At 43.5% G+C, this 21,820-nt stretch overlaps 1 protein-coding gene across 7 annotated transcripts in view; it reads right to left on the reverse strand.

Moving 5' to 3' along the window:
- The window catches only part of LOC137792840 (protein sidekick-1-like), a 214,878-nt gene that overhangs the window by 15,104 nt on the left and 177,954 nt on the right, over positions 1–21,820 (reverse strand). For 6 of the 7 annotated variants that reach the window (XM_068588606.1, XM_068588607.1, XM_068588605.1 and 3 more), the window contains 9 exons: positions 21,456–21,577; positions 21,229–21,341; positions 19,419–19,569; positions 17,102–17,342; positions 15,591–15,706; positions 13,059–13,245; positions 12,087–12,185; positions 8,721–8,915; positions 2,338–2,539 (listed from right to left, as the gene is read on the reverse strand). In XM_068588606.1, coding sequence (XP_068444707.1) covers positions 2,338–2,539; positions 8,721–8,915; positions 12,087–12,185; positions 13,059–13,245; positions 15,591–15,706; positions 17,102–17,342; positions 19,419–19,569; positions 21,229–21,341; positions 21,456–21,577 — 1,426 coding nt within the window. Of the gene's footprint in view, positions 1–2,337; positions 2,540–8,720; positions 8,916–11,378; positions 11,519–12,086; positions 12,186–13,058; positions 13,246–15,590; positions 15,707–17,101; positions 17,343–19,418; positions 19,570–21,228; positions 21,342–21,455; positions 21,578–21,820 lie in introns of those variants that run through there. The other variant, XM_068588612.1, reaches the window with a different exon arrangement.

Raw genomic sequence — 21,820 nt, forward strand, 5'->3', positions numbered from 1 at the left:
CAGCTGAAGGAACAGGCAACCCATTGTTAGGGACCAGCTGAACAAGTCCATGGTGCCTGGTAGCATGCTAATAGTTTAAATGTAACCTCCGCTGAACACCGTGGGAAATTGATTACAATTTAAAAAGGACAGTCGGTGGCAAAACAGTCATTTCTATTAGTCTAACCTAATTATCAACAAGAGTTAACAGGAGCAATTTCATAATTTGAAAACAAGAAGTATCCGTTCACACGTCTACCGGCAAGGTCCTCCTCCAGACTTTACACAGCGCCGCCGAGACGACAGAGGACCAGTTAGACATTCAGCGGGCGACGGGAGAACTGATCAAATGTCCTCTTGTATAATAATGAGCAGCCGGGTCCAATAAGCGACAAGAAAAAGGCCCTACGGGGTTCGTGGGTATCCTAGTAATGAGACATCAAAGGCAACAAGCTCAAGGAGGGCGGGGCACAAACAGCACTGGGACAACGTTAAGGACAGTGTGCGTGTGTACTGTACTGTGTGTACTGTACTGTGTGTACTGTACTGTGTGTCTGTGTTTGCATCAGCCGGGGGACTTCGATGTTTTGGTTCCAAAGATGCCTCGGTGGAAAACAACAATTAAGGATGGATAACAAGTGAGTGTGCGTGAGGAGATGTAAGCTCAATCCTCCATCCAGCGCCGCAACTAGAGCGTTCAGTGGTAGACTGAGCTCGAAAAAATCGGCATCAAAACAACAACAGCAGCAGCACCGCGATCACTGATGGCAGATAGATTCTCCCGGAGGCCGGTTGAGACCGGCTGACGCAGACACACTGAGAGAACGCTCTCCAGCATCTCAAATAGCTCAGTGAAAGCCGGCGAAGCAGCGCACACAAACAGTCACGAGGCGGAAGACACATGCGCGGCACACAAGTAAAGCCTCATCATAATTCTGCCACTAAGGCTCTCAGGGAAGTTGGGAGCAGCCATCGAGTCTGACCACCGTCACCTGCTGCCTTAATGACAGCCTCGCCGTAGGAAGAGGATGGAGGGATAAAGAGATAAGGGTGGCAGAGGAAGACGCGGAGCCTTATTCCACGGGATGATTGCGTGCGAACGGAGGAAGAAAAAAAACATGCCTTGTGGTTTTCTGACAACATTAGCTGTTGATGGAGAGAAACACACAAACTTGAAAGCATGAAGGCAGAATGAAAAAAAGAAGAGTATTAAGAGAGAAAGACTAAGAACACCTTCTGCTGTGTCTTTCTGATTAGTGTGATTACTTTTGTGGTTTGAGTTGTGTTTTGCTCGACAAACCTTTTTTGCTAATTTGTGCGCTAAATAGATGAAACTTCTCAATCTGTGTTTGAATTCTCGGTGTTTTGCTTTGAGTATTCACAGCATCCCTCTCTCTGTCCACCCTTCTTCTCCCCAAGGATGCATAAACATTACACGATTCTTTAACAACTGATTTAAGTGATCCAAGTTCAGCACGTCATGCTAAACACAATTTCCATAGTAGGGCTCTTAAGGGAAAGCAAAAAAACAGCAATGTCGAATTTTTATTCTTGTTTTCTAAGGATGCTTGGGATCGGCCTTCACACAGTGTGTATGTGTGTGTGTGTGTGCGTGTGTGTGTAACTTGTAACCCATAAAGTATGAGAGGCTTCATGGAAGTAGCGCTGGGTTATTATAGCTAACATAAGCAGGTTACCGGGAGCACTGTTTAATCCATTCCTTACATTTTTACAGAATCATATTACTTCCTAGAGATCATTTTCCAGGACGTTTCCAGTGAGGATCGAGCTGGTGTGACGTCCAAACACTAATATGTTTCCGTCCGTGGAAGGCTGATTTATAAGACATCCAGTGGATGGCTATAATTTATCATCTCCGTGCTTAGACATTATGACACATTGATCATAGATAAATATAATAATTAAAAACTATCAACCAGCAGTGACGGATGACTTACATTTTGAAGATAATGTTACTTACATTATTCAGAGTTTCGTGCCACTTAAATTGTCATCTGAATGTGCCACAATGTGCCATTTCCACAACAATAACAGCGTCTTTAAAACACTCACTTTCATATATACAACTCACACAAAAGGGACTTTTTCCCCCTCATTTTTCCATGATCAACCGTTTTGCAGGTTTTCCGGGATGTGTGGGAATCCAGTTTTTGAAAAAATAAACAAAAAAAGGACCCAACCTTCCAAACTTTGTATATATGGAGTGTATAAAGTACACAGAGCTTGGCGGGCTTGTCACACATTGTAAAGCAATGATTTGATAATTACTCCACTGCCGCCTCCCAAGCAGATACGTGTGTGTACAGTGTGTGACTGCACATATGTGCATGTGTGTACCTGTCAACGGTCCAGGTGGTCACGTTATGCGGGATGTCAGCCGTGTGAGTGTTCCAGTCCCCGCTGGGCAGCTCTTTGGCCTGCAGAGTGAAGTACCTCAGCGGCGAGGAACCTGAGCCACCCGTCACCCAGTGGAGGCGGAGATGGCGAGATTCAACTCCGTCCTGAGGAGCAGCCAACTTCCTGGGCGGCTGAGGGCGCTCTGTGGACGTGGCAAAGAAACAGAAGAAGCCAAATGAGAGCGGAGTAGAACAAGCGCCGTGGTAGAAACGGATCAGAACGGTTGAACTGAAGCCGAAGCATTTCATTGTAAACATTTCTTCATTCATAAAATGCTGACGAATTTAGGAGTTAACATTTTGTGATATACCAAGACACACACATCTACTTGTGTGTATGTCTGTTCATCAGGTACAGGGAGACTTGGTAAAGAGCTTTAGATTAACAGATTAAAGGACAGAGCACCTCACATTAAGTCTAGTCAATAAGTCAAGACACTGCTGGATGCAAATAACAGAAAATAAAGAGGTGAAAACATTTACTACACACTTATCTCAATGGCCATTTCCAATGGCGATAAGTGTGCAGTGGATGTTTTGACCCTGATAAGAACAAGCGCAAGCCTCCAACACAGCTTCAATGCTCTTATTTTAACAGTAGTACTGATAGCATACATGTGTGTGTGTGTTAGGGGACAGACAACGCCGTGAGTTTAGATAGATTTAGTTGGACTTTGGATGGAAATATTTTGAATAGAGAATATATTGTTACCTGTATTATCTTTTTTTATTCATCTATTCTGCTCTCTCAATTCTGAGCTCTTTGTCGCACACATGTCAAAATCCCTCTAGTGGCCATGTGGCTCATGTACATGAGCAAATTCCATCCACATGACAGTTGCTTAAAGGTTCTCTCTTCGATATTCAAAGCTTTAATATAACAGCAACCAACTATTTTCTATGTTAAGATACAGAGGAGCTGGTTAGCTCGTAGCCGCTTTGCAGAGATTCCCCCTCCGGTAAGCACTGTTACCTGCCAGCCGCCAACTCAGCCGTCTCTATGTTGAGAGGCAGTAATTATGCTCTCCATTACGCTTTGAGCACCTTTAAGGGCCTTTCACACAGGACAGGGCTGGCACTGCGCTCGCCAAGTGGCGCGCTGCGCCCACGCTTTGCCTTTGTTGCGCAAGCCATTGGGGATGATGCGTTTCAGAGTGCGGTGGAGCCGCTCTGCGTGAACGGCCCTTTGGATGCATGTAAAATGTGCTGGCTGCCGAGAGAAAACATCTGCATTCCGCATGTTTCTTCCCTTTAATTCGTCTCCTGTTGGTAACATGGTGACATACATTGTCACCTGAGCAAATTAAGATTATCATGGACCGTGAAGATAGTGGCGGACACCTTGTTACAAGGGCAGCGTCTATTTACATCACAAATGCGTCAGTGCGACTGATGCAATGCATCCAAGTGTTTAAATGAAACAAGACATCTCACCCCGGCAGCATCAAAGAAACAATTCCTCAACAGATGCCGGTGTGTGTTTGTGTTCGTATTTGTCGGTGTCTTCGCTTTTCAATTAGAAGATAAAATATGACCCTGGGAAGTCAGTATCTTTGTACAATGTTGGCGGGAGCTGTGTGATTAGTAGACGTGCGCGCGCACACACACACACACACACACACACACACACACACACACACACACACACACACACGCACACACACACGCACGCACACAAACAAAAACACATAGTTGGGGGGCATAACTGTTTCATTTCAGGGGCATCAGATTATCGATTCAGTCTGGAAATTAAAGCATTATCGATTCTCTCTGAGGTTTAATTAATCTGCACTTATACGTTCAAACACACACACACACACACGCACACAAACAGCACACAGATTTTCTTCCTTATCACAAGTAATTTGAGTCAAATCTGTTCGACTCCTTTCTTCCCTCACACCCTTATTCTTCAAGATTGACTATTCTCTCCCTCTTTTGTTTTGCTGATAGCATCTGTGTCTCGCTGTCTGTTCTCCTCTTGTTCCGCTCTACAGTTAAGATCATGTTCTGATAATAAACTCATAATTGTCAGAACAAGTGCTGCCCTTTCAGCGCCTACACGACTGTTTACTGCTACGCAAGGGAGAGGAGAGGAGTGTGATAGAAGTGAATTGTAGACGAAAGTAGAGGCTGTTTGGTACTGAAGGAACGACTATATATGGTTGTAAGGGGATGAATTCTGCTCAAAATGCTAATGTACGTTGTCCATTACCGTATCAGTTATCACCCTCTTGGAGACAAACACCAGCAGGGATAAATCTCTCTGTCGGGAGTTGTTTTTATTCATGCACATAGCCTCGCACACATACTCTGCCACACTCATGAAAAAAATGTTTTTTCTTCTGTGGACTAAGTTCTCTTCAGCATCATCAGAAAGAAATCTCTATTAAGCCATTCTGTCCATCTCGCAGTGAGAATGGGCCATTACGCTACTGAAGTGGAACAGGGAGCCACTGATTTCTTTTCTTAAGACACCCTTGTAATGATGCCGCAGATGTTATGATATCTGATCCAATTAAAATGCACTACAGCGGCCGATGACTCTGAATAGAACATCTGACATCATGATTCCAGGTTTTCATAAGTATTTCACTTCACTGTCACGTTTTAATACGGCGGCCCTTTGCCTTTAGAGTACGAGACATACACGATGCCGGCTGACAGAGAAAATTGGAGAGAGAGAGAGAGATCAGGTCTGACATATTTCAAAGGCTGAGAGCCGCGTTCAAACCAAAGTTATTCATGCGTTCGCCACCAGAGCCACTGTAACTTTGTTTTTCAAGTGATATTTCACTCTGTTGGAAGAGTTTTCGGTCAAACTTCAACACAACCTGGCAGTTAAATCTTTCCTCCATGTCACTTCATCAAATGATCATATTACCCTGCTCGAAGGAATACTGACACCGTATTGTTTTTATTTGATTAATCCAGTTTTTGTTTCATGCTCTGTTACTACAATTACTGTTAATATAGCTTTTAGTTCCATTGTAATGCATTTTTATGATATTATTGTCTTGCATGCATCAGTCTCAAATTGTGAAATTGTTAAATTTCTTTTCTTTTCCTTTCTTTGCAGTCATCTGTGACTTTGCACAGCCTTAACCTGTATGACAATACACCTTTTTATTTGTTTCTAAATTGAAGGAAGAAAAACGGCACCGCTCTTATGTCTGTATTGAAGGATATACTTCTGTATCGTTTCAGGTTTTAAAAGACAAAACTGTCTCGGGAGACTTGCTGTTACTGTCTAAATCCTGCCAAAGGAACGGGCTGTCATATTGCGTGTTTGAGTGTGTTAAAATTCCTCTTATTTTCACGGTTTACACCCAACAATGAGGCCAGCGACTGCTCAAATTAGATGAAATGTTAAAAAGAAATTTGCAACTTTTCGCTACCCTAAAAGACAAAATTACCATAATTGAAGAGCGCGGATATTGATCAGTAGTAATTACTTTGGTTTAGAATCTAAGATTTATGGCTTTCACATCTTGTTTTTCGGCCTGTTCGCTCTCCTTCGGCAAAAAAAACAACACACCGCAACTACGGCCATTCCAACCCAATGCCGGTCTCTTTCTCACCTACTTCACCCGCCCACAACAGAGCATTGTGCTATGTGCTGCAAGACAGCGAGGTGTGAAAGACTGGTAATCTTAGTTTTCTCACTTCACAAGTATCACATTATTCTTTGGTCTAATAATCATTTCTCATGATGATTTTGCGAACCTGATTAGTCGCGAGTCAGTTGCATGTGACTACAAATCCCTTTGAATTCCAGAGCAGGTGGAGTCCTGTGATATCACACAGCAATCGCTGGAACATAAGATCATTTAAAGTCCATCTTTGTCAGGTGTCAAACAAGCCCCCAGGAATAGTGGAGGGCTTTAGAAAAACAATTTTACATAATGGCCAAATGGTGGAGTGATATCTTTGACGTGGTGCCGTCGGGCACAAAAAAACATTCCCCCATAGACTTACATTTGGAAAGAGACATCTGTAAATGCTGATTCCTTTTCAAGTTCTTGGAAGCATTCCTGCAGCCCTGTGTGGGCCCACGGGCGGGGGAAGATCACCAGAAGATTCGGGTAATTTAATCTGCATTTTATAATAGAAAGTCAACCCTTGTTTTTGGGCCCCGCATCCAACTCCCTGTGAAGAGGGCAGTGGAGATGCTGTAATAGCATCAGTTTTTGAAAAAAACAGAATTGGAGAGTATTTCTTCACTGAAAGAAGAGCAAAGAACGATTGAAGGTAGCCCGTGAGAGAGATAGCGACTGACAAATGGTTCATCCAACACATGCCAAACATTTATTTAAAGTGCCTGCTCCTTTCTGAACAGTTTCCAACTGTGGCTTCTCAGATGATTGTGTGTAACAAACCATCTGTCGCGTCAGGTACAGACCCCCGGGCAGTTTTTGGAACTGACTCTCATTAAGCCCCTGCAGGAGGGCTAATACCTGCTTGTTTAAATATCTACATTCACTGCCAAGCAGCTCTTCCGCCACTTAAATTTCTAAATGTCATTTCTTCTTGTTCAGTATTCAAAATGTACTCCACACAGAAAAGGTCATCTTTCCTTTTTTTTTTATCTGGTGCTAATATTAAGTGCCCAGTAACAAAGGATTCTGCATGTCCAACAACAAGCTACTTGTTGCTGATAATCTGTCCGAGCTCCACGCCTGAAGCTCCCCGGCCCGCTTCTCCTTCTCTAACTTTATCTCTGCAAAGACTTTACATTTGCCACAACTCTTTACACCCACATGAGCGGGGCTGCAGAGATCACAACATTTTAAAATGCTTAAACTTCAGCTAACCTTTCCAGACTCTTACTGTACTGGTGTTACTGTGAGAAATGACAAAACATCATCTTTGAGCACTTGAAAATGAATGTCAAGAGAGAGAACAAAATACCCTTAAAGCGATTGTAGTTCTCTCCTGCGATAAACCTTCCACCTTTTTGAAAAGCACAGGTAAAATTAATAACAATAATCAAGTTATTCCTGCTTTAAATTGGCCCAGTTACAGAATTTCATTTCAAATCTGGTTTATTGAATACATTTCATTTCTTTATGAATCATTCGAATTTAATATGAATTTCATTACAGATTATTACATTGCGCGCAAATGCCACACAATATGCATAATACTCATATATATAGTGGGTGTGCAGGAAAAAGGCAGATGTTCCCTGACATTAGTCAAAGCGACCAACCTTACACCCCATCATTCCTGTTGAATTATTCAGCAGTGTGGAAAAGTAAGTATGTTTCTAGAAGCAAAATGAACACACTTGTTATACTGGTTCCATTAGTGTCCGATTCAAAACTGTTTCAGAATTGAATCATACTGTTATCATTTCTACCTCTTTCAATATAAAGACGGAGAGAGAGAGCGAGAGAAGAGAGAGACACTGATAATTCAAAAAGACATTTAATTTTAATCTTCCGTGCCTCAGTGGGAACACACACTTGAGGTTGTTTTTTTTTAAAAATAATTTCCACAAACTACTCCATCAGCGACTTATCAACCATATAATGTGTATCCTTGTAGGTCTTTTCACAGCTGACAATTTGACTCAACGTGGCAGTAAAACTATAAAATACCATAAATGATGACTCTGTTCCATATAAACCATTAGTCATTTAAACCAATTGTTGCAACTGTCTCGTTGGCCTATTAAAGACCTATTAAGGCTTTTAAGCATTTCTCTACGACAACATCAGATATTCATCACTTGTTTATCGACAATACGCGTTAAAGTAGCAAAAAACATCCTCGGGTATTATGCATCAAGAGATGGACTCTCAAAAGCTCAGTTAATCTGCTGTACCGGGACTGTGTGAATGTGGTTTCATCTGATTTGATTGACAGTGCTGACGGGATAAGTAAACAACTGCACACTGCCATACGATTTTATTTAAATGTGACTACACTGGTGCATCGGAGGATGTGAAATCCCCCTTTCCCCAAATGAGCCCACCTACTTTAAACCAGTAAGAGGAGCTTTTACATTAAATCCACTGCATGTCTGAGAGCAGTGTTTGATACGGGTGATTAGACTGAGGCTGGGGACCTTTAGCGCATGCTATTTCTCTCTCCATATGTCATACTGTACTAAAATTATTCAAATGTGATCCAAAGCCAATGTGAACCTCTTAGATACATTCAGCACCCTGGGTGTTCGTGGCAGCGTGCAAGTTCAGATTCCTACATTTGAATAGGTGTGGTTAACATCGGTGAGACTCCAGAAACAGATCTGATGCCAACCAGACACCAGGTGAGGCTCAAGTGTGTGTGTGTGTGTGTGTGTGTGTGTGTCTGTACCTCTGCGTTCAGTGGTAACAACCAGGGCTTCCTGCTCTGCGCCCCAGCCCACGGCCGTGCGAGCAGTGAGGCGGAAAACGTAGGCCTGCTCAGGGGAAAGTCCTGTGACGGTGAACTGCCGCGCGTTGGAGCCGACCTCCACCGTGGTCCATCGCTGAGGGTCCCTGCTGTCCATGCAGTACGAGATCTGGTAGCCTGGCGAGGGACAGACGGAGAGTCAGACGGAGGAGGAGGAAGACAGTTGGGAATCTGTGTGAAAGTGTTTCTGTGTTATTTTTTTATATATATTTTTGTGGCCTACTTTAAATCACAGCGCCCGCAGGAATCAAAGACAGCGACAGAGAGATAGGGGAAAAAAAAGCCTCAAAACATAATCACACAGTGCCACGCACCCCACAGCTGCACTTCCACAAAAACACGGACAAAACAAACACACTTTTTTCTGCAGTTCCTGAGAATGTTCTGCTCTGAAGAGATTCCATTCATGCAGCTGCTTTGCTGCTTTTACCGGTGTATGTATGGAGGCCTTATATTGTACTCTGATGTTTCCAAAAACATACACAAAGTCATAACTCACACATGTCACAGTTCACATGCTGACATTCCCCTGAACACACACACACATATTGTACAAACATCCTCTATCAGATATACCGCTGCCTGTGTACTGGGGGCGTACACGGCTTGTGTCTTTTTCTCTGTCTCATGTGCAGTAGGCCATGTAATAACACTAACACCCTTCAACACATACACACATACACTCTAACCGCTGATCCCCAACCAAGCTTTCCACAGGCTACTGGCCTCTCACAAAGGCTCTCGATATGAAGATTTCATTGTACACAAAGTACACACATCCGCAAACACGCACACAAGTGTGCGGAGGTTCACAGAGGAGGCTGTCAGGATGGTAATCTGCTCAGAGGGGTTTAATCTGGTTGTGTGGGTGATAATCTCATCAGATAGTCTGATTGTATATTAATGCGAACGCAGTGTGTGGAAGATTATTGGATAACAGCGAGATAACAAATCCTCTTGCCAGTCGGGTCAGAGCGCAGCATTATGTGCGTGCTGCATACCATCGGGCCCCGTTGCCATCAGACACACAAGGCCTCATCTCCATTACAAAGGGACAGTGTCATGGTAGTGAAAGCACATCTGCATTTTGCATTGAAAAGATGTAACATGGACGGGATATTTCATAGCTGAAGGCTTTCAAAATTTGGATTTATTCAAGTTCTAATTTTTTTTGGGGTGCTTTTAGCCACTCAATGCTCAATGACCCCGTCTGTGTTCATGAAAAACTACCAATGCTCAGCCTGTTTGAGAGCTTTTTGTCGTAGTACTACTGTACAACAAAGTAGGTCAGAGCTGAAAGCTTGCAGAGCAAGAGCATGCAGCCACTTCAGGTGGTTGCTGCGTATTGTGACTTTGTTCAATCACACCCCTCTGTGCTTAGTTTTACCAGAGTTTTCATCAGCTCAGAGCTCTGTGTGTACCGTAGTTAAAGCTAAAGCGCTGAGAAAACGCTCCAAACCATGACTGAATTCTGAACAAAGAGACACCCAGTCAACGCCTAAATTAGGGCTTTTCAATTTTATGATCTCAGTTGATTTGATATTTAATGGATTGTTTTCTATTGCATTTGTTTTAAATGTTAGGTTTAATAAACCCTGAAGATATGCGGAGAATAAGGCTGCAATAATTAAAAGTGAGAATTATGACGATTTGATTTGCCCCATTAATCGACTCCTGTGCTTACTCTTCTAATTTGTGATATTTTCTTAATGGTTTCCCTCTCGTGTACAGGAAAGTAATCACCCAACCATCCTTGATTAAATTGCCACGCTAATAAATTGCTGCAACGACATTTCTGTTTCTGTGTTTTTAAATGTGCATGCTCCACCACATGCTCTATGGGCCAAAGCAGGATGTTGGTATTTTTTCCATACAGTATATACAATTATAAACATTTCCTTTGAGCATTGCATTGTGGGACTACAGTATAAACAAGCAGCAGTAGTTTTTAGTACGCATACTGACTTTTTTCAAACCTTAAGTTTGTGACTTGAGTGTATAAACACAAATACTGAAAGCTTCCTTATAATTAGTATGCAATATTGGAATTGGGATGCAGCTCGTGGCCGTAATATATTCACCAAGAGGTCATGTGAAAACACTAAAGCCTCACTGCCTTGTGCCGAATTAGATTGTTTCTCCTCTGTTCACCCTCTGTATCAGTCCCCTATGGGTTGAAAACCCAAGGAGAAATGAGGCAGCCATGAGCACGAAAGAAAGCGGTGCGCTACAGTTATTTGTATCTGCATAGTCACCACGCACACACACACACACACACACACACACACACACAAACACACGCACACCTCATTCCCAGCAAGGACACAGCAGGACTGCACTTTTCCGTGTCTCTGTGATCGAGAGAGAGGGATTTGCCCTCCCACTCATCCTTCTGTCACAGAGTGGTGTCGCACTAAATGTCCTCCCCCTTACGATACAGTCACACATCACTCACACCGTCCTGCTCGACTCCCTCCCCACAGAGAGGACAAATACTACTCCTTTCTATACCTGTGCAACACACGCACACACACTCACACACAAACACAAACACACACACACACCTGTCCCTGCGCTCACCTGCATACATCTCCCCTCTGCTGTCTCTCCCCTTCTGTTCTCTCGGTTTCCAGCTCAGCAGCTCTCACATTCTTCTCGCTCCTGCTCTGCCTCTCTTCTCTCTTCTTCCTCTTAATTAATCTCTTCTATCTGGTTCGATCTGCACGTTGTGATTTGCAGTTTCAGAAACAAGTGATATGTTTGAATCTCAGTGATTATATATGAGGCAATGTATGCATTAGGAAAAGGGTCTTGCTTCAGCAGCTATAATAGCCCTTTTCCCCGGGTACAAGGTTGATCACTGACACTCACAGTCACACACGCACACACACACACACACACACACACACACACACACACACACACACACACACACACACACACAAACACCAACAGACATTGGCACTGAAGTGGAGAGTAGAGAAAGCTGACCCTTGTTTGAAAGCTTAAAAACAGAATCAGCTCTTTTCCTATTTACGTATTTTACTTTCTTCATTGCCTGGAAAGATCACAGCAATTTGTGTTTGTGTGTGTGTGTGTGTGTGTGCGCGCGTGCATCTGCTTAAAACTGCTCGTTCATTTCATCTATAAGCCGAGCTGTGTCCTTTAGCAATTGAAAATGAATGCATTGTCACTACAAGCGTGAAAAAATGGATTATGATTTAAATGTTGCTTTAAAATATCTGCCTTCTCGTGTGTGTGTGTGTGTGTTTGTGAGTGTTATTGTACCTAATATGATGCCGTTGGGGTCGGTGGGTGGCTGCCAAACCACCCTAACGGATGACAACCGAACTTCTGGAAACACCATCCTGACAGGGGGGCCTGGGACTGGAGAGAAAAATAGAGAAGGGAGTTGGCAGCAGAAAGAAACAGTAATAACATCCAAAGACCGGGAGAGAAAAAGCACAAAAGGACTCCTTCAACACTGTCATGAGAAAGAAAGTATCTCAACATCAAGCGCTTATACTCTAATAAGTTAGAATGACGGTACCAAGGCACACAAATGTGTGCATATGCTCTCCACACACACACACACACATATAGTGTCTGATACATTTTTAAGACGCACTACTAAAAGATGCGAAATAGAAAATGTAATTTTCCCTCGGCCTCACACCGCTCCTGATAAAAGCAGATGTTCCACACCACCAAATACATGTCAGCGCGAATGTGAGAGTGTATACAGTATGTGTGTGTGTGTGACTGACAGAGAGGCTGGAGGTTCATTATACATTGCCGGGAATTGACTTCCCCGTTCTTGTTTCATCCTGAAATGAGAAAAACTTTTCAAACGTGACACTGTTTGATGGAGGATGAGGTGTGAGTGTGCACGTGGGTCTTCCCGTGTGTGTGTGCTTTTGAGTGTGCGCGTTTCATTATTCAGGGGAGACCAGACCGTGTTGCTGCCATGGTCGTTTTGTGAGGCGCTCTGCACACATGGCACCCACACACACACACGCACACACATAAACACACAATGTGTTCTCCATGTCTGAGCTGTGGAAGGGGTCTGAAGGGTGAGCTGAGCCCAGTGCATGATCAGTGAAGTGGGGGAAAGACTGTTGGCTGTGCTGACAGCGGGGATGGGAAGAGGTGAAAAACAGACACAGAGGTGAGGTGGGGGAAAAAAAAAGTGTTGAGCAAAGTGCTGGACAGAAAGGTCAGCGATCAGACCGAGACAGATGGAGAGATAGATCCTACCATCTTCTTTGGTTCGGAGCAGTATGGGGTGGCTCTGTGGGCCGTCGCCCATCCGCGTGTACGCCAGCACCTGCAGCACGTACACGGAGTATTTCTGGAGCGCCCCGAGCAGCAGCGTTACACTCCCCTCTCCTTCTGCCACCTGAACACTGGGGGGGCCTTCGGAGTCCTTTTCGCTGTACAACACCTGGACACAGACGCACACAAACAGACATACATGTCACACATGTGATCGCAATCATGCGTAGAGTTAAATCTCAGCAATTTACTGTTGGTATTTTTTCTTAATTCACAGCGGGTCTTACTACTTTTAGACTGTTGGAAAATGTCTGTGGCGCTCAGTCCCAAGCCTCCTTACTACATCAGAATCAGTGGAAACATTATAGAGTGATCACATCTGTCCAGATCAAAGTATCATTGGACGCCATTAGAACACATTATTGTCTTTTTTTTAGTGTAAAAGCTCTAAAACCTTCATATGGTCATAGTGTGTCAATGTTGTGTTGATGCTGCCCGAATGTGGCGCAAAAATCAGGTATTGCAGGTTTAAAAAAGGTCCAAAGAACATATTGTCTAGTCTTGAAAGGAAGCAAAGTAATTTCCCAAAACAGTTGTGCAGTTTTTCGTCAAACACGGTGTATAAAAAGGAGATTTGTTGGCAAGCGAATATCTAATCAAAACAATTTCATCAATGGGGCTGTGTGTGAGGAATTCAATCAAAACCCAGTGCCCATGCTCATCACCAACAAGTCAAGTCAACTGTATTTTATAGAGCCCCAAATCACACAGACGCCTCAAAGGGCTTCACAGCCGGCACAGCGTAGCGCATCATAATGAAGGAACATGGCAGCCAGTGGAACAGTTGGGCTCATTGATGTTGGGACCATGGAGGTCTGTGGCACCGAGGAATAGGCCACATCAAGCTTTTGATACAGAAGCAATGATTGTTAGTTTTGGTAATTTCAACACCTGACCTATTCTTTAACATCTACTACCAGTAAAAAAAGAACTACCACATTCGCACACAGTGCTCTTTCACTGGCAACAGGATGATGTGGTTGGAACTGTTCTTTCTCTCTGTTTTAGTCAGGTTCACAAACACAGTTAGTTTTGAATGAAAATGCCAGATCCTAAGTGTCTAAAAACAGAAATAGTCATGAGGACAGCGTGGCCGGACTGCAGGAGGCAGGAGAACTATTCAACATCTACTAAGGGATGGGAGGTGTTGAAGAGCTACTGCTGCCGGCCACTTCCCATCTATTAACATGGCGGGCATACTGCTCAGTGGGATCCTCAGGAGGGCACAGGAAAACACACACAGATGGAGAGTGTGATGTGCTTTGGGCATGGTGGGAAATATGCCCTGAATTTTACACAACAATTTAAAAATACTGCATAGTACTGGTTCATATCACACATTTACAGCCTGTTTCTGCAGTAGATTTATGTATTTATAACACAACCATGTCAATGCAAATGAAGATAAATGTCATTCTTGTTAAAGCTTTCTTCTGCTGTGTTTTGTTTGCGGTGGTGATTAAAAGCTGTACTCAACGCCAGTTTCATATTAGCAAAAATACTTGGCATGATAAATTCCTTTCTCAGGATGATGAGGGGTGCTCCAAAAAATGCAACTGCACAAGAAAATCTATAGTGCAAAAATACAGACAACTGATGTGTCTTCTATTTTTTTTTTTAAAGACCTGAAAGTGGAGTGCATTATAATAAACCCTTGGAGGGTGTGCGTGGGAGGGTAAAAGGAGAATTGTGACTGCCAGTGAGTGCACTTAGGTAAAAATAAATGCACCTGGCATGTCACCATCAGCAGTATTTATCTAGCTTTTTCTTACAAACCTGAACATAATAATATGTTAGCTGCGTCACTGTCGGGGAGTTCCAGCAAAGGAGTGCTCACTGACTTCAAAAATACAAGAAAAGACCAGCTCAAATTTGGCAGACGTGGATTGATTGTAAACTGAGTTGCTTAAGTGGGTCACAAGTCTGGACTTAAATACTAATGCAGCATCTCCAACGCATTTTCACACCATGCATGTATACACAACAAATATGCTTCTCCTGCCTCAACAGCAGTTTATGTTTTTTTTCCAAACAAACAAAGCACTTCCCAAAAACCATCAGGCTTTATGGATTATTGTCTATTTTTTTTTTTTAAATAAATAATCCAGCTATTGTTTCTACTACAGCATGACACAAAAACTGCTGTTTTATGAAAGGGTATTAAACATTAAAGCCTCTCTCATATGCATGTGCACAGTTACACACACGCCCCCAGACATAGGAACTAAGGCCGGGTGCTTTTAGTAGCAATAATGTGGGAAGGGCAAAATAGAGCGGTTACAATCTATTACGTCATATTTGGCGATATAGTAGACGTTATTGTGCGCCTATTTTGGTGCATCTCTTTGTGTGTGCGTGTGAAAGTGTGTGACGGTGTTGGAGGAAGTGATAATGGAGCGAGGGGGGCAGGTGAGAATGCCTGGGTGGGATTGCGTGCATGTGTGTTTTATACACCTTGTATCCGAGTATGGCTCCATTCTTCTGCGCCCGAGGGAGAGCGGACCATTTGAGCAGGATCCTGGTGGAGCTCACAGCCTCAGCAGTCACATTCACCGGAGACCCAGATGGAACTAGGGAGCACAAACACACACAAACACACACACACACACACACACACACACACACACACACACACACACACACACACACACACACACACACACACACACACACACACACATTACTAACAGTGGATTGCCACTCTACCCTGACCATGTACAAGGAACACTATTTCTAGATCATATTTTCACTTCTTTCTCACACATGACTCACATGCTGAGCTGATGAAAATATTAGGCAACTTAGCAACCAATATTAAGTGCGGCAAAAAAATAGAGTTGTAATTATTACTGCAAAATAGTGAGCAAATTCCCCTAGATATGTGCTCGTGACAGGATTAAATTCACGGCATGCAATATCCACATGAATGAAGATCCTCTGGAGAAATAAATTCAGTCCAAATAGGAGTTTTTTGGCAGAATAAAAGTTTGCTAAACCCAGTATGACATAAACAAAACTGATTAAATAATTCAAGTATGAATCATTTGCATTTCAACCCTGCTGGTGCCACTTTACTGCTGCTTTTTCTCCAATATTCTGATTTTGGAGACATGAGGCGAGTTTCATTCATTCATTCAATCAACACAAACCCAAACTATGATAGCAAAAAGAAGAAAAAAAACTTTTATGCTTCCAGCCTGCAGATAAACTAAATTTATATTAGATATGACAACATTTTAGGATGTGTACGACTACATTGTTGACATCGTGTTGTATATTTTCATCTATAAAAACACTAATTTCTTCTCCGGACAACTTTCTTTCACAGGATTTCATCACTGACAGAATTTTGGTACTTTTAACTTTTTATTGCCCCGATGAAAAACAATGTTAAAGAGGAACGTTAAAAAAAACAAAAAAACTGTCTTCCAGGATGAGATCACAGGCTCTCCTCAACTGCTGCACTTCAGTGGGACTCAACATCACACCGTCCATTTACACACAGTGTGAAGATGCATATTTCAAATAGTTAATCCTGTGTGGAAAATGTTATTTTGGAGCGTGCGTGGTCAGAGCTGGTTGAGATTAATATGAGTTCACGTCAACCCACACAATTTACATTTGAACACCGAGGGGCTTCAAGGTCAGTGCTGATTTAAAGCATGACCAACAGTGGACCTCCAAAATGTCCCCGGACAGCTCGCCGGTTCACTGTTGGTGAATGTGTAATGCCATCCACCCCTCCACCCCTCTCCTTCCCACTCCCTCTCTCCGTCAATCTCCCCCCTCACTGAAATGGAGGGAGAGCGTAGAGGGCAGAGAGAGGTGGCAGGTTGAAGGGAGACACAGGGAGGTAATTGTGCAGTTAAATCCTCGCTCATGTGTCTTCTTGTACCCTGCTAATACGATATTGAACAGACAGCTCTGCTGGACACTTGCAAACAGGAAACAGAAGTGATTTGTACCAGACTCTGCAGTGAGTGCGGCGACCGTGTCGCTCCACAGTCCAGGTCCGATGGAGTTGTAGGCTTGTATCTGAACCTGGTACTGGGTCCAGGGATTCAGGCCCTCTACCGTGGTCTCACTGGTGCCCTCTGCTCGCTCCACATCCTCGATCCTGTCCTCCCCCTGGCCGTCTGTCCGCCACAGTCTCAGCCGGTAGCCCACAGTTTCTGGACTGCTGTTGTACTCGGACTCTGGAAGAGGCTGGAGTGTAACGAAAGAGCAGATTAAAGAGATGTCCATCAAAAACATCAAACTAATAAAACCTTTGTTGTTCCTTAAAGTAAAGAGACTGAGAAGGTAGCTGCTTTTTTCAGGTAAATTCTTTTTTAATATTGTGAACCTTATTCTACTAAAGCGTAATAAATGAGGGCCAGTGTGCCAAGCCTGATCTGTGTCTTGTAATTTGTCAGCACTCGGCCACTCTGTGCCATCCCTGCACTCTGTGAATTTAATTATTTTGACTGTGATTGATGGCAGAAGATCTATCTGTACAGAGAACGAGCTGAAAAGGATGATTGAACGAGAAACCAATTTGGGTAAAATTGTGATTAATAAAATGATAATTTGATAACAGCTTGTTGCTCTATGAACCAGCATGACACAGTTCCTCATAACGAACAAGGAGTGATAGCCATCCTTAGCGTCCTTAGGACAAAACACAATACACACGCACCCAAAAGGATTTACACATGTGGGTGTGGTTTGATCAAATTTGGTTGAAAGCCACCAAGCAACAAAAGCAAACCACCCACCAAACTAACTGATGAAATACACTTTCATTGTTTGACAGAAACATGTGACATAATCTTTTTTTCCAGCAGGGCCCCGCCCACTTCACACAAGTGCAAAACTGGGGGATCATGTAGGAACCCGATAATTGAAATAAGCTGATTGAGAAGACAGGTTTTTAACGGCCTTTAAACCTCAAACTAAAGCCTCTATGAGATGAACCTTTTGAACTTTTGAATCAGAACATACTCAGAATGGAGTTGGGCCGTGACAAGAAAAGTGGAATATCCAATTTAGATCCTCACGATGTGATATAAACAAAGACACACACACACACACACACACACACACACACACACACACACACACACACACACCACACACATGTAAAAAGGCATTACATAGCTCCTAAGAATATGGTTATTTATGTGACGTGTCTAAATTTAAAGTACATCCTAAAAACCTTTTACTGTCTTCTCCCCTTTGACATTCCATCCCCTGATCTTCCTCTCTCCATCACCCTCTTTTCCCTGTTTTATTCACACTCTGTCATCCTCTCTCTGCTTCCACTCTCATTTCCTGTCACCCTCCCTCCTTCTGCTGTCCATACTTTTTCTCTGTCACCTCATCTTCCCTACTCTGCTCGTGCACCTCCACGTCATTATGCATTAGAGCCAAAAAACACCTATTATTCAGTGCCTTAAAATCACATTAGTGAGAAAGTTCAGTTTGTTCGCAGCACATCATTCCTTGGAAGATTTGAACTGACATTGTACAGGGTTTGCTCTGTGCTGCGCTACAGATAAGGAAGTGAAACACCCATCCGTTTTAAATACCCTAGTGATTTAGCTCAGCTTAGCATTTAGGAGCTATAATACGGAATGTCACATTAGCGTTATTGCCCTTAATATGCGGCTTAGAATAATAGCCTTAGCTAAAACCATTGTGATGGTTTCATTACAGCAGAAAACCTAGCATAGCTCAGACCGGGCGCTAACGTGCAGGTGAAATCCCATTACCATGCTGCACAGGTAGCCCATAGCGCCTCAGTGTCTGTGTCTGATTTGACAGGCTCTTTTTCTCATTCCAACTCTTAAATGGAAAAATACTCTGCTCTCCATTTATGGTATAATAGAAGAGTGGATTTGGGAGTAAACAAGAGAGGGAGGGAAAGAGAGAGGGACAAAGAGCGGGAACAGGAGCAAAAAGAGAAAAGACAGTAAAGAGAAAATTACATTGCATTTTTGTGCTGCTAGCAAGTGCGCTCGGTGAATGGAAAATCTGACAGATTAGCGTTAGCGCTGATAACAAGGGGAGACACTGATTATAGGCTGTCAGCCGCTCAACCTGCTCAGTCCTGCTGCTGAGAGAGTGCACGAGCACGTGCATATGCACTGATATTAAAATAAGAGAAAGAGCAAACACACAGATATGCAGTGCAAAGAAAATCCTCATCACTGAAATTAGCACTATTTGAATGACCTAAAGGAGAAGAGCGAGGCTTAACTGTTCTAAAGAGGTATGCGAGGTATGCGAGTGCATGTGTACCTTCCATTTGAAGTGCAGGCTGGTCTGTGTGGCAGACAGCAGGGTGAGGTTAGAGGGGTATGTGTCAGGGGCAGCCTGCAGGGTTTGAATCAACCTGGAGGGGGCGCTCATTGCACTGGAGCCCACAATGTTCACCTGCCGTATCCTGAACCTGGGGAGAGCAGAGAGCACAGTTAAAGGGACACTGCACTGATTCCATACAACACGTTTAGTTCATTTGTCGTGAGGAGTACTCAAACTAAACAAACAAAAGCATACTGATGATGTCATGGTGACGCTGTCAGGGGGCGTGAGTCTTTACAGGTTTGGAGACATTCTAACAAAAAGCATATGTTACAAAGTGAGGTTGTGAAGGTTAAAACATGTGGGTGTTTACCAAGGTCTAAAAAAAAGGTGATATTAAGTTGCATTGTAGGTAATGTTAGATCCAGTGTTTTTAGAAGTAGACCCAAACTAGCCTCTGCTGCTATGATTTAGACATTTCTTCTTAAATCTGTCTCTTTTGAGTTCACCAACTTCCCGACTCCCTATGAAAACCATGCCAGTTGATAGCAGACAGGTCTAAAGTTTTCAAATGCTTACACAGAGCTACTGTGGCAGCAGCTTCTTTATCCACACACAATTTGCGAGAGCTCTCACAACCCAATAACATAGTGTGATGCACTGAATCAAAATATCATAGGACATGTCAACCAGACGACCAGACTTCATAGTTGAAGTAAGGAAAAACTATTTCAGACCTTTCAGAGCAGAGTTATATCCATGTTATTTTATTGACAACAGGAACATATTTTACTGGATGGCATCCTTTAGCTGGAACTCTCCACCAGAGAATTTCTGAAAAGGCCACTGGCATACTGTTAAGATGTCTGAGAAAAAGAGATATAACCATCCACTCTTGGTGACAAACACACACAAACACACACAGCCACGAGGGAGCGTTTGTTACTTTTGTAACTTCTAAATGCAGCCGCGCTCCGGTGTGGGTGTGAGTGATAAAACGTGTGAGAGTGCACACTGCATGTGAGAGACTACATCTATGAGTTCTGGCTCCTGTACGGGGAGATAGAAAGCAGGGTGTAAAGAGGGACTTAAAGTGGGGGATATGAAATACAGACAAGTGCATCACTTCATCTAATGTCCCAATGGTGTCGCCTGTGACAACATAATCCCTGTGAGTGTACATCGTGTGTGCGAGTGCTGTGCGCGCGTGTGCGCACACATACCGCAACCCCATTACAGATGAATGCAATGACACGGAGAGCAGGAGGCAGCGATAGACAGATAGACTGATACATGCAGAAGATAAATAGAAAGATTTGGGGAGGGAAAGAGAGAGATAGAGGGAGAGCGAGAGAGGGAGGAGGAAGTGTTGCTGCTGTTCAGAGTGACAATAGATCACGTTCATAAACTGCAGACTCTTCACGGCCCTTGAGCAAGGATTAAAGACACTCCCTCTCTCCTCCTCTATTTCCTACTCTCCTTGTCTCTTATCCCTGTGCCTCTTCTCCTCTTTAATGCTCTTTGTTGCCCTTCCCACTTTCTCATCACCTTCTCCCCTGCCCTCATCACGCCGCCTCCCCTCCAGCAAGTTGAGGGAAGGTAATAGGCATCTGCATGCAGCAGCTGTGAAGGTGCTGACAAACAGGAAAGTCTCAGATGGAACTGTCTCTCTGTGAGTCTGTGTGATTTATCTAACTTCACCTGAGTCTTGCAATGCTGCAGAAACTGGCGGAGAGTGAGACGTGTGTGAGTGAGTTTGTGTGGTTAGACAACGTTCTTGTAAAGGCAGGGCATGTCTGCTGCTCACCTGTACTGGGTGAACGGCGTGAGGTCAGGGATCTCCAGCGTGTCGGCGTCCGGCTGGTTTTCTTTCTCGTACACAACGCGCCACACCTCTTCCTTTGCATCCTCCTTCACTACCTGTTCATGAAAGGACAGGAGTTTTTTTTCACAACATGTTTTTCCTCCAGCTGAGTTTCAGACTCAGCAGGGAAGCACAAAAAGGGCAGGAGCTTCAAACGAGGACACACGCACCTGGCCTTCGACGATCCATCGCGATATGGCGGTCTTGCCATCGGGACCGGGCCGGAACCGAAGCGTTGCGGTCCGAGGGCTGATGTTGGAGATGACTAAATTAGATGGTGCACCAGGAAGTTCTGCAGATAGAAAACAGAAAGAGTACTGCTTTAATAAAAAAAAATAAAATAAATAATAATAAATGTTGTTTGTATAATGCTTTAAAAAGGTACTCGTAGGCACTTTAGGTTTTAAAGGACTGGGGTGATTTGTTCTCTGAGCAGACGGTAGTGGAGTGGGGAAGTAGGGAGAGGGAGTGATGGATTTTGTGGAGATGTAGAGCTCTGTCTTATGGTCGGAGACCATGATTTTTGCCATTTGGG

The sequence above is a fragment of the Clinocottus analis genome, unplaced genomic scaffold (genome assembly GCF_023055335.1).
Source record: "Clinocottus analis isolate CAN_PGR_092001 unplaced genomic scaffold, fCliAna1.0.p SCAF_22, whole genome shotgun sequence".
Taxonomy (NCBI): Eukaryota; Metazoa; Chordata; class Actinopteri; order Perciformes; family Cottidae; genus Clinocottus; species Clinocottus analis.